Source organism: Dermacentor andersoni, chromosome 1, assembly GCF_023375885.2.
Source record: "Dermacentor andersoni chromosome 1, qqDerAnde1_hic_scaffold, whole genome shotgun sequence".
Lineage (NCBI taxonomy): Eukaryota > Metazoa > Arthropoda > Arachnida > Ixodida > Ixodidae > Dermacentor > Dermacentor andersoni.
This window is the reverse complement of record NC_092814.1, coordinates 302,246,733-302,259,428: the sequence shown is the minus strand read 5'-3', so window position 1 is coordinate 302,259,428 and position 12,696 is coordinate 302,246,733. Positions and strand designations below refer to the sequence as shown.

The 12,696-nt window shown below is 45.0% G+C and overlaps 1 protein-coding gene across 1 annotated transcript in view; it reads right to left on the bottom strand.

The window, feature by feature from the left end:
* The window catches only part of LOC126547884 (visual pigment-like receptor peropsin), a 694,884-nt gene that overhangs the window by 194,256 nt on the left and 487,932 nt on the right, over positions 1 to 12,696 (bottom strand). The window contains exon 4 of the mRNA XM_050195912.2: positions 5,356 to 5,452. Coding sequence (XP_050051869.1) covers positions 5,356 to 5,452 — 97 coding nt within the window. The remainder of the gene's footprint in view (positions 1 to 5,355; positions 5,453 to 12,696) is intronic.

Genomic DNA, 12,696 nt, shown 5'->3' with positions numbered 1-12,696 from the left:
AGGTTCACGAACATATACGTGTTGTCCTATGTCCCAGCACGTAATATGCCAGCTCTTTGTCTGCAAGCGTGATGGAGGCCATGCTGACACATTCCTCCCCAATTCTAGAAATTCGGTCATATTCTGTGATTTCCCGTGCCACGCGCGTTTTGCTCTTCTTGATAACGGAAGTGTTTTCAAGGTCCGGCGAACAGTCCTTGCAAATCAGACATTGACTTGCCAGAAAACCTTCAAAATCGTTTCCTTCAGGGGCATTTTTTTCCGTTGTTTGCGTGCTCCCTTAACCTACATGTATCTTTAACACATGTCCCAGTTTGGCCAACGTACACTTTTCCGCGCATTAAAGGAATTTGATACACTAGACATCTGCGAATTCTACAAAAGATTGTCTGTACTTTGTGCCACAGTCACGCCGCGGGGTGGGTCAGCCTGCAAAGCTTTGGGAGCTTGTGGGGGACACAGAACAGGACTTTCATGTCATAACGCTGGGTGACCTTCTTCAGATTGTGCGATAGTGTGTGAATGTAAGGTATCACAGATAACTACTGCTACTCTCTGCGCGAGCTCCACACGTTTGCGCCTTTCTGCGCATCTTTTTAAGGCCCTCTGTGACCAAAATGAGGAGGTGCGAAGGTTACCCGGCGCTCAGCAGTCTTTCCGCTTGATTATTGAACGTATCTGAGAGACAATACGACCAAGATTTGACGAGCGCGTTCTTTAGGCACAACATGACAACAGCTCGTTTAGCCAGCTTAGTGCAGACGGACTTGAAAGGCAGAAGTGGTTTGTTGGCGCGCGGTTTATAGCGCCAGCAGAATCCAACACATTTAAACCGGAGCCGGATATCTAAAAATTTAATTGGGCCATTGATATCTCTATTCGGCCATCCTTTAGAATATATATATATATATATATATATATATATATATATATATATATATATATACATACCAGAGAAAAAGCAGTTCTGGGTCCGTGTAAATATTCACAGTGAAGCAGACGCGCGTATGAAGCGGTTTATTGACGTTTCGGCCGGGGTCCTGCCTTCATCCCTGTTGTGATGAAGGCCGGACCCCGGCCGAAACGTCAACAAACCGCTTCATACGCGCATCTGCTTCACTGTATATCTATCTATGTATATATATATATATATATATATATATATATATATATATATCATCAGCATCCTATTCTTATGTCCATTACAGGGCGAAGGTCTCTCCCTGCGATCTCCAATTACCCCTGTCTTGCACTAGGTGGTTCCATCTTGCACCTGCAAATTTTCAAATTTCAAATAATGGTTCTACGCGGATGGCTGAGATGCTAAAGAGTGATAACGGCTTATAAAGATCGGAACGTCATCAGCGCACCTGGCTCCGCCGCCTGCAGTAGTTTGCTTGCGTCATCAACTCACCTTGAGCTGCTGTTCGCAGCAGTTCGTGTCGCCACAGCGCTGTCGTTTATACTTGTCGGATCAAATTTCATAACATTAGTAATGACACCGGGCTGCGTGGGGATGAGCAAGTGGCCCAATGCGTACTCCCAGAGGAATTTCTGCACGAACTTTCGAGCGCAGCTCTTAGGTGCCGTTCCTACGGCGAGCGTCGGCGTTGTTCCTCGGCGTTTTCGTAACCGAGCGAACGAGCAAGACGGCGATCGCGAAGAGAGCACGAGGATGAAAGTGGAGGAGAAGGGTATGCCGAAAGCGTGAGTAGGAAAGCGTAGTGACGTGCAATACGGGCTTTGCGACGACGATGGCTACGTAATGGCGCCAGACTAGCGCGCGTCGTCTGTTAAGCGATCATGCCACCGATACCATATATAGAAACAAAGCGCTGCATGAACGGAGGCCTGTCTGTGGCGGCTGCTGTGAATTGCAACCACGCGTAGCCCACGCGCTGTCTCTCTTGATCTGCCGATTAGCGAGGTAGTCGCGCCACACTTCGCTCCGTTTGCAACGTACCGCACGAGACATATTGTCCGCGCCAGACAGTATATCGTGAATTAAAAACACGTATACATCTGCCCCTAAATTTTGCATTGAGCTGTGTAGTAATCGCCGGTGAATTTCTTTCTCTTAATGTCAACTAGAATACTGGCTATCCCTGTTCGCTTTCTGGTCCACACAGATATCTTCCTGTCCCTTAACGTTGCGCTTAATATTTTTTCTTCCATCATTAATTTTCTAACCAACTTCTTTGTTAACCTCCAAGTTTCTGCCCCTTAAGTTAGCGCCGGTAGAATGCAATGATTGCACACTTTTCTTTTTATAAACAATCGTAAGCTCGCAGTCAGGATTTGGCAACGCTTGTCGTATGTGTTCCAGCCCATTTTTGATCTTCTGTAGATGTGCTTCTCATGATCAGGGTCCCCTGTGAGTATACTGACCTAGAGAAACATACTCCTGTATAGACTCTAGAGGCTCACTGGCGATCCTGAATTCTTGTTCCCTTCACAAGCTATTGAACATAATCATTGTCTTCTGCTTATTAATATTCCACACTACTCTTCCACTTTCTCGTTAAGACCTCGAATGATTAATAATTTCTTCAGGAAACGCAGCAAACGGAAGTGGACCTGGAAAAGCCGTAATGGAGAAACAAGAAATGAAACAGATATCATACTCTCTGCCGATCTGAGCGTAGTGCAAAATGAAAAAGTGCTAGGTAGAGTAAAGGGCAATGATCAAAGGTTAGTGAGGTCTAGGGTTGCTCTCAATTTGAAGAGAGAAAGGGCAAGATTAGTCAAAAAGAAACGGGCTAGCCTAGACGGAGTAAGGGCAAAAGCAGACAAATTCATGCTAGTGCTTACAAATAAATCTGCAATTGTAGAACAGGACGATGAAGATAACATAGACGTAATGAATGAAGCCGCTCTAGGTTGATTTCAGAAACAGCAATTGAAGTGGACGGTAAGGCACCAAGGCACCCAGTAGGTAAGCTCTCTCAAGTAACAAATGACCTAATAAAGAAACAAAAGCATGAAAGTGTCAATTCAAGAGATCATATAAAATTTGATGAACTGTCAAAGTCGATAAACAAGAATAAAGGAAGCGATCGATATTATATATTATAATGTCGGAAAGATTGAGGAAGTAGTACAAATGGCCACAACATCAAATAAGTGAGGAGAAAAGTTGGCTAGAACCGGACAAGATATATGTAGTCAAAGATAAGCAGGATAATGTGATCAGCAATTTCAATTATAAATTAAAACTTGCAGAAGAATTCTAAACTGACGTGTACAGTACCCAGAGCAGCCACGCAACCTTCACTGGAAGTAGTGATGAACAGGATTATTATTTAGAATTTATCTTGCTATTCCGAATGCACGTGTGCAAGTCTGTAGTGTGGATTTCACATGCATATTTCATGATGTCTTTCATGTCACGTCACATTCATGTATGTATATAAACCACTTGACTTCCTACCAATAAAACCAGTTGAAAGTGTGTGCTTGTGTCTGTCGTCCCAAGGTCCTCGTGCCAAGTTGTGCGCAAATAACAATGATCATGAAGGATACACAGGCTCCTTGTATTACTAGTGATCAAGTTAGCAAGATATGTTCCGGGGAAAAGTACCTGGAGAAGATGGAATAACAGTCCATTTAATCAAAGATGCAGCAGATATCATGCTTGAATTGCTTGGGACCATTTATACGCAATGCCTCACGACATTAAGTGCAACAAAAAGCTGGAAGAACGCCAACATTATGCTACAACATAAGAACGGCTACGGTAAAGAATTGATAAATTATAGGTCCATTAGCTTGCTTCAGTGTTGCATGAAATATTCACTGAGATAACTTGCAATAGAGTCAAGCCACCACTCGACTTCAATCAACCAACAGGCTGGCTTCAGGAAGGGCTATTCTACAATGGGTCGCACCCATGTCACCAATCAGGCAATTGCGAAATCTGCAGAGTACATTGAACCTCTATATATGGCTTTCATGGAATATGAAAAGGCATTTGATTCAGTAGAGATACCAGCAGTCATTAGGCATTGGGTAATCAAGGAGTATAGGAAGCATGCGTGTATATCTTGAGAAATATCTTCAAGTATTCCACGCCTACCTTGCTACTCCACAATAAAAATAGAAAAATTGCTTATCAAGAAAGGGGTCAGGCAAGGAGACACAATCTCTCCTACGTTATTCGCTGCGTGCTTATAAGTACTCAAGTTATTAGACTGAGAAGGCTTAGGAATGAGGATCAACGGCAAGCTTCTGCGGAACCTTCAGTTTGCAGACGATATTGTTCTGTTCAGCAACACTGGGGATGAATTACAAGAACCGATTTAGGATTTTGACCAAGAAAGTGTTGGCGAATCAGTTACGTTTAATTAGAAAAACTTTAAAACAATTATCTGAGCACATACGTCGTTATGAGAAGTTGCAGAGCGCGCTCAGAAACACCTTATGAAGTTGTTTCGATTACGTTATCTTTTACGCGGTTCTTTTTCCGGGATCTGAATAAAATCTACAAAATATTAAAAACCAAGGCAAGTTAACATCGTTTGATATCGAAGAAAGAGAAGATGTTCCGGGACACATTACTGTACCATGTGATTCGGTGTTCTATCTTTTCCCTTGCCTTGTTTGCTATTCGGGAGGGAGGAGAAGACCTTGTCCTTTTTTCATGTCAACCACTGTTCTGTCACCTTAATTTCCGCTACGCCATTTTACCCTGCTTTAGTACCATCTTACTCTTAAATAGAGCCCTTTACTTAAGCCTATTTCCGTTTACTTTACTTTTCTTTAGTCTGCACTACCATCCAGATCGGCCAACGCTTTTAGGATCGGCTCACATTTTTTGTTGTGTAAAGCGACACTTATTGCTCTGGTTTTAGGCCCACACAACTTGAACGAGCGCATCTGGGTTCCATTTGGACGTTTTTTTTTATAACTACGCATTATAACTGCTCCCTGCATAGCTCTACACTTGGGCTGTGCGTATCTTTCGTTACAAGCATAATTTTGAGTCGTTGTCCAACGTGCAGTAGTAAGCATAAGAGTATCTAATTTACGAGACCAAAGTGGTGAGATCGATACCCAGTTCCCAAGAAACCCAGATTGAACTGGACTCTTCAAGGAAGACCTTGTCTTGAAGAATGATGTCACTGTGCTTTTGTGCTTCTCGATGGCAGCGTTACTAGTCGCACTTCTAAATAACTAACTTCCCAGCGACGAAGGCTGGTCCCTCCGCAAAAATGGCAGTACAGATTTTTCTAAAACGCTGGTCACCACCCCACCACTCTCCCTCACCCATATATATATATATATATATATATATATATATATATATATATATATGTATATATATATATATATATATATATAGTTCCAGTGACTTACCTGGCCCATCCTAGTAGAGGCATGAGAGCCCAGAAAAGCCCGTAGAACCAGACCATGCCCAGCAGCTGGATGTATCGCTTGTATGTAGGCTTGCCGCCTGCGAATCAAACATGGGGCAGCTGTAATTCAAAGCAAGTATTTCTGCATTCACTTAAAAAAATCAAATGAATCTGCCTTCCCTTTTCACCGCGCACGCCACCCAACCACCTTGTGAGGTAAAGAAATTCTATTACAGCATTCGAGAACGAACAGTATGTAAAACACATTGTACTGTTGGTGGTGAAAATAAACTTCAACTTCAAGTTCAACAATGCACTGCTGAAATGAAGTGAGCTTTGATTTGCAGTCTCTCTCCGAGTGCGAATGCACACAGTTCGGGAAAAAAAGAGACCTTAATTTTGCGTTAATACGGTACATCTGTTCAGATTAGTGTGAAGTGCAGAGCTTTGATCGTCCCCCCCCCCCCAAAAAAAAAAAAAAAAATAAAGCAAAAGATTTCCTCCAGGTAGGAAGTGCGCGGCAGGTCTGCCAGCACATCGACCTTGCAAAAGAGCGAGGTGCCAATTGTCACACGTAACATACGGATCGGCATAAAAGTTGCATGTATCTGGAGTGATAGTGCGGGGTACAGGGTAACGCCACTTCTATCGACAGTTGTAATTTCGCAGTGATAATTTGCAGCGTAAAGTCTCGTTAGCGGCTGTCTAAGTGCGAACATGCGCGATGTCATTGGAATAAGAGGCGAAAAGTGATAGAAACCGGGCGGCAGACAAGCTTAGAAGTGTATCCCAGCCGTGAGCTTAAGCGCGCTTGAATGTACCCGAAGTAACGGGGCGCTCACATTGGACAAGGTGAAAAACGTTGTCTCTGACACTATCTGAGATAAAGCAATTATCATACGCAGCACACGCACGCGAGCAAGCATCCGGAAAATTGTAAATAAAGTGATATGGGATCGTTAGAGTCCTGCACTAGCTATCTTTACAGCACTTTGTCTTATCCCATTATGCAGTGAGTAGCCAATATATTTTACGGAGGTATGTTATTATTGCTAACGAAAATAATGTTCCTGATGAACAGATCTCGAAGACGACGCTGATTATTTAGCTTTACTCAAGTCACTACATTACCGTACAATTGTTCACGTAAAATAACACTTTTATTTGTTTATTTTCTAGATATACTCATTTATATTTTTAACGATGAAAGCACGTTCGATTCGCCAAACTTCAATCACTGTCTTCAAAGAATTGTAGGTGTTGCTGTTCTGTTTTTTGTGCATACAATGCACCAATGCAAATAACGTGTGACCTACGGGCGCGGGGCGGTATTTAAATAGAAGTTTGATTTTTTTTTTGGTCAGCGCCCGCTTTTTGTGATATTCATACTCGGTACGAATGAAGGAAAAAAGATCTGTATCCATATCTGTATAGATTATCCGTCGTAGTGGCGCCGTCCCTGTGGAGTTCTGCTGCTGGCAACTAGGTCACGCGTTCGCCTGCCGGCCGCGGTGGCCGTATTTATATTGGAGCAACATTCGAAAACGCTCGTGCATGTTGAAGAATTCCAGAAGGGCAAAATTAATCTGGAACACTCCACTATGGCGTCTCTTGTAGCCTAAGTGTTTCTTTGGGACATTAAACCCTATGTATCAATTAATTTACAGTATACTGAGTAGAAGAAAGGGCTTTGCGCGAAACGAGCCTTTATATAGCTTAGTTTTGTGAATTCAGGATCTTGGACCTGTATTGTGCTGGTCGGCGTATTTTCACGTACAGCTGCAAGATATTTTTAATAATGTCACGGAAGCATAGACCGGTAACGTTGTGTCACGCGGTGTCGGCGCATCAGTTACTGCAAAAGCAGGCGTTGCCGAGAAACTCGTGAAACTCGCCAAAGGGTCTTACCATGAGCACTTATGCTCTGGAAGAGTTGGGGTCGGGCATGTAAAAACAGCTAGCCGGCCCATGCCGTCATCCGACTCATCCACGCTAAGGACGCTGTTGAAGGGAGGAACCTCTTTTCATCGAGAACGAGGCGTACGGGATCTATTTACACTACCTACATGAAGAGTGGAGAACGTTACATTTCATCAGTCTAGCATGACTCCAGTGAAGCACACGGAGGAGCCGAACACGGCTGCTTAATATCCCCTCTCCCCTGCCTAGATCCCTTGGCCAGGGAACTGCCGTTCAACCTTTGCCCAATCGAAGCGTCCAAAGTTGTCCCTTTGAGTGTGAGGGTCCACACACTCACTCCCGCATCGTTGTTTCACTGAACACACCGAAAGAAGTGTGGCCCGTAGACTGGAGTTGTGACACTTGACTCAAGCTCGCACATCTTGGTTCCTGAGATGACCCCGCAGTTAGCTGCCGCATCTGTCAAACGAGTGTGACGATTACCGCGGGCCATGATAAAACGCCTTAGAACACCCTTTTCCAGTAATTTTCTTGCTCCGATTGGTCCATGAAGGCGACCGTGAACCGACAAACAATACTCGGTCCACCAAACGTGTCTTGCCTAGGTAGCGCTGCAAGTCTGTCCGAGGGCTGCACATTGTTGGCTTCACGAAGTGATTCGTCGCAGCGGGCTGGGAGAGGTTAGGAGGTCACTACCCCCGCTGGCCGACCGAAACAGCTCTTCACTAGTCTCTTTGGAGGCGTGGGTTCGAATCCCACCGCTGCCACCAGCTCCTCCATGGCCCCGAATATCTCGACTGGCCATTGCTGATAACGGCTGGGCAAGAAGAGAATGGTTGGTGGCAAGGGGGGTGACTTGGCTTGCGGCAACCAGCTGCGAAATGCTGACATACACCCCAAAACAACTAACAATGAGAGGCAGCAGCAAAGCGAACCCCAAAGCGCCGCTCTACGCAACGCAAAATTACCTTGGATCTCGCTTTAAACCCACCAGGCTTCAGAGAAAACATGAGTGCAAGAACAAAAAATACTCCATTTCGCAATGCAAATTTCGAAGGAATTTTGTTCCGACCTTGTTATCAACCATGGATGGAGCCCTGCCAAACGAGAGGGGATCGTATTGTCTTAAGAAAATAAAAACAACAAGAAAAATCAGACGGTATCCCTAAACACAGAAGGAGCTTCAAATTAGCTTGCTCAAGTCATCCACAATATTATCGAACTTTCCCTTCTTTTATCTGACGGAGAAGTTGTACTGTTGGAGGGTGAGGCTCCATCGGAGCAAGCGGTCATCTTTTGTGACATTTGATCAAGCCATGTCAGCGGGCACTGGTCGGTCTCGAAGATGAATCTCGCTCCATACAAGTAACAGGACAACTGGGCTGCCCGAACCAAACAGGCACATTCCTTCTCTGAAGCGCTATAGGCTTCTTCTGTTGCATTTAGTTTACGGCTGGCATAGAGGATAGGATGTTCCTCATTATCGTCGCCGACCTGGCTAAGTACCACGCCCATACTCCTGTCGCTTGCGTCGCACTGAACAATGAATTCCTTTGTATAGTCCAGCGCGTGAAGAAGAGGACGAGAAACTAGCATTGTTTTCAAACCTTGGCAAGCGTCCTTTTTGTTCTTGTCCCAGTTCACGTCACTCGGTGCTCCCTTTCGGAGTGCGTCCATTAAAGGACTTACTATTAGCGAATAATTCAGCATGTACCGCTCATGTTACCCAACAAGTCCCAAAAATGTATGAATGCCTGTTTGCCTTCGTGGCTATGGAAAATATCCAATAATAGCTTATTTCAGCTTGGCCGGCCGTCTCGTGCCCTGGCTGACATGACCCACATAAGTAACCTGCGAAAAGTCAAACCTACATTTTTCCGCCTTCCTCGTTAAGCCTGCTTCCCTCAACCACGAGAAAACCTGCTGAGGTGCGATACGTGCTGTTTCAAGCTGCCAGAAAAAATTGCGACATCGTCAAGATATCGCAATGCGAACTCCTGCCAATCTTTTAGGACAATATCTATCAACTTAGAGAAGTTAAACGGCGCGTTCCTTAGCCAGAAGCTGAGAACGAGAGGGCGAAAAGTGCCTACAGGTGAGATAAATTGGGCATAGCGGCTGGTACTTTCTGAAAGAACTTGCACGAGATCTTGAGTCGAAATGTATTTAGCAGCGCAGACTCTTTCTATTCGTTCCTCAATCTTGGGTATCGTGTACACCTGTTCCCAGGTGATGGCATTTAACTTCCCGTAGTCAACACACGGACGAGGGTTCTTATCAGGGGTTTCCACAAGTATTAGCAGTGACGTGCAGTGACTCTCAGCGGGTTCAGTAACTCCCAACTCTAGCATGCGCTGTATTTCTGCCTCCATAATTTCTCTCTGTCGTGGAGACACCCTATAAGGCTTTGATCTTACGGCTTCGGTTGATGTCCGCTCTATTTCACGCGTTATTAGTTCGGTTCTACCTGGTCGATTGCTGAATCTATAGAGATTTTCTCTAGCAGCGTCTTTAGCTTGTCTAGCTGCTCGGGTTTAAGATTGTCCGTGCTTACTGAGTGTTCTAAAACTTCTTCCAGGCTGATTTCAGAGTTGGAGGTCACCTTATACTCATTAACCTTGGCATTAATGTCATCCAGCTCTTTGATGGTAAAGTTAACGACTCCGTTCCGCTCCACGTACGGCTTCATCAAATTGCAGTGGTATATCCTCATTGCATTCCTGCGACCGGGCACTTTCAGAGCATAGTTAGTATCTGAAAGTTTGTGCAACACTTTAACGGGTCTTTCCTAGTGAACTTCAAGCTTGTCCTTTCTTGAAGGTTTGAGGATCATTACCTGGTCCCCAGCGTTAAACGTTCGATGCCCCGCATTCTTGTCGTAACAGAGCTTGGCATTCTTTTGTGCCACGCCGATGTTCTTTTCGACTAGTTCTTGGGTTGCACTTAGCCGTTCCTGCAGATTTAGCACGTACTCTACCACTCTTGGACTTTCTCATCTTTCTTCCCACACCTCTCTTAACATTCTCAGTGGGGAACGGAGTGTCCTTCTATACACTAGTTCTGCTGGCGAGAACCCAGTAGCCTCATGAGGAACCGTTCGCAAAGCAAGAAATGTAGCCGGAAGACAATTCTCCCAGTCCCCCTTGTGCTCGTAACAGAGCACCAACAAAACTCGCTAAGCACTGAATGCCACTTCTCTATATTATTTGAGTGAGGGTGATAAACTCAACTGTGTAACAATTTTGCCCCGCACTTTTGTGGGAATATGGAAGTCAGTAAACTGGTGAATACTGACGCTTGATCCGCCTGAATTTCGGCTGGAAACCCGACTCGCGCGATTACTGTCAAAAGCGCGCCAACTATACTTCGGTGGAGCTCAGTTCTTTCAGAGGGATTACCTCCGGAAACTTTGTAGCCGGACACAGCATGGTAAACAGGTACCTGTAACCTCACTTTGTCTTTGGTAGATGCCCTACCGTGTCTATCACAAGTCGTCTGAAAGATTCTGACATCAAGGGTACTATCTTTACAGGAGCTTCTCATGTTTTCCTGGTTTACCAGAACGCTGGCAGGCGTCGCATGATCTTACAAAGTTTTCTACGTCTTTGAAACAGCCAGGCCAGTAGTATTCCGTAAGCAATCTTTCCTTTGATTTGTTTATGCCTAGGTGGCCGGACCACCCAACCGATCCAGAATTCCGCTCTTTCGGTCTCTGTAGTGCCGATGTAACAAGCTTCCTTTCTCGTGCACCGTCACGTTGCGCATAGCAATGCCTCCTTTAGCTGTTTCATGTAATTTAGCTGGGCTGACATCATTATTTTGGTCGGCTGCCAGTGTCTCTCTGTCTACACGTAAGAGCAGATCAAAGTTCTTTGAGGCGGGGGATAGTAACGACCCTGTGTCGCTTGCGAGTGCGTCATCTGATTTCCCTGCAGCCGTGAACTTTGACACATGCTTGTGATACACTCTCGTTGAGCTGGTCATCTGGCAGGATTTTCTCAATCGCTTTTTCATCCCTCGAGCCTAGCTCGGTTTCTGTTGCCGGGGTTACCTCTTCTGTCAGTTCTGCTGGAGTGGTTTTTGCATGTTCAGTTGAAAGTGATGCGATCCGACGAGTTTGGGATCGCGTCAACACCTGTACTACGCCCTCTCCCAGTTTAAACCCTTTGTCACGCAGTAACTGATCCGACCGAAAAAACGTAAGGGTACTTCAGTGACAAGAATTTCGAAACTGCAGCTTCGGTCATGAGCTCCCCGTTCGGCCCACTGATTTTGACTTTCGCCATTCGCAGACACAAGCTGTGTTCTTCCTCAACCTGTTTACTCTATGCTACTCCTCCAGTGGAGTCATCTACCGTCACGTAAGACGGAGAGACAATGTTCATAGCGGCAGCACTGTCTAGTAGCACCCGGCATGGTTTTCCATTGATATGCAGGTCATGAAGATGTGGGCTTAAAAGTTCCATGTTCTCGTCTCCTTCGTCCATGTATGAAAAAACTACGCTAGGCTTCCCGCAGTTCGCAGCGATATGTCCAAGCTTGTTGTAGTACTTACAGGAGCGGATCGGTCTAAAAGATACGAATTCCCTTTGCTGCTCTTTTTGTACGGTTTCGCCATTTGACGCATCGCTCTTTTCTGACGTCCTTTTTTCCGCGTCTACATGCTCCGGTCGTTTCGTCTGCGATCACGTTTTGAACGGAAAGTGTTTCCGAGTCCGTTTCGACCGTCCCAATTTTCGTCCTCGGCGTTCGGCTTTCTACGCGTTGCGTACTCTTCGGCTAATATGAACGTCCTTTCCACACTGTTTACGTTTCCTCTGTCTTGCAACCACAGCTTCGCAGATTTAGGTTTGCTTTTGTAAAACTGCTCTGGACATATGCATTCAATAATAGGTCTCTGTTCTCGTATGCTTCCGCGCTTTTCAATCACTGGTCTAGGTATGCCTTTCTTTTCCCTTTTCTTCTTCTTCACAATAATAATAATAATAATAATAATAATAATAATAATAATAATCAGCATGTTTTATGTCTACTGCAGGACGAAGGCTTCACCCTTCGATCTCCAATTACCCCTGTCCTGCGCCAGCCGACTCCAACTAGTGCCCGCGAATTTCCCAATTTCATCGCTCCACCTAGTCTTTTGCCGTCATCGACTGCGTTTCCTTTCTCTTAGTACTCATTCTCTAACCCTAATGGTCCAACGGTTATCTAACCGGCGCATTACATGACCTCCCAGCTCCATTTTTTTCTCCTAATGTCCATTAGGATATCGTCTATACCTGTTTGCTCTCTGATCCAAACCGCTCTCTTTCTGTCTCCTAACGTTATGCCTAGCAATGTTCGTTCCATCGCTCTTTGCGTTTTCCTTAACTTGTTCTCAAGCTTCTTTGTCAGTCTCCAAGTCTGACATATATATAAGCAC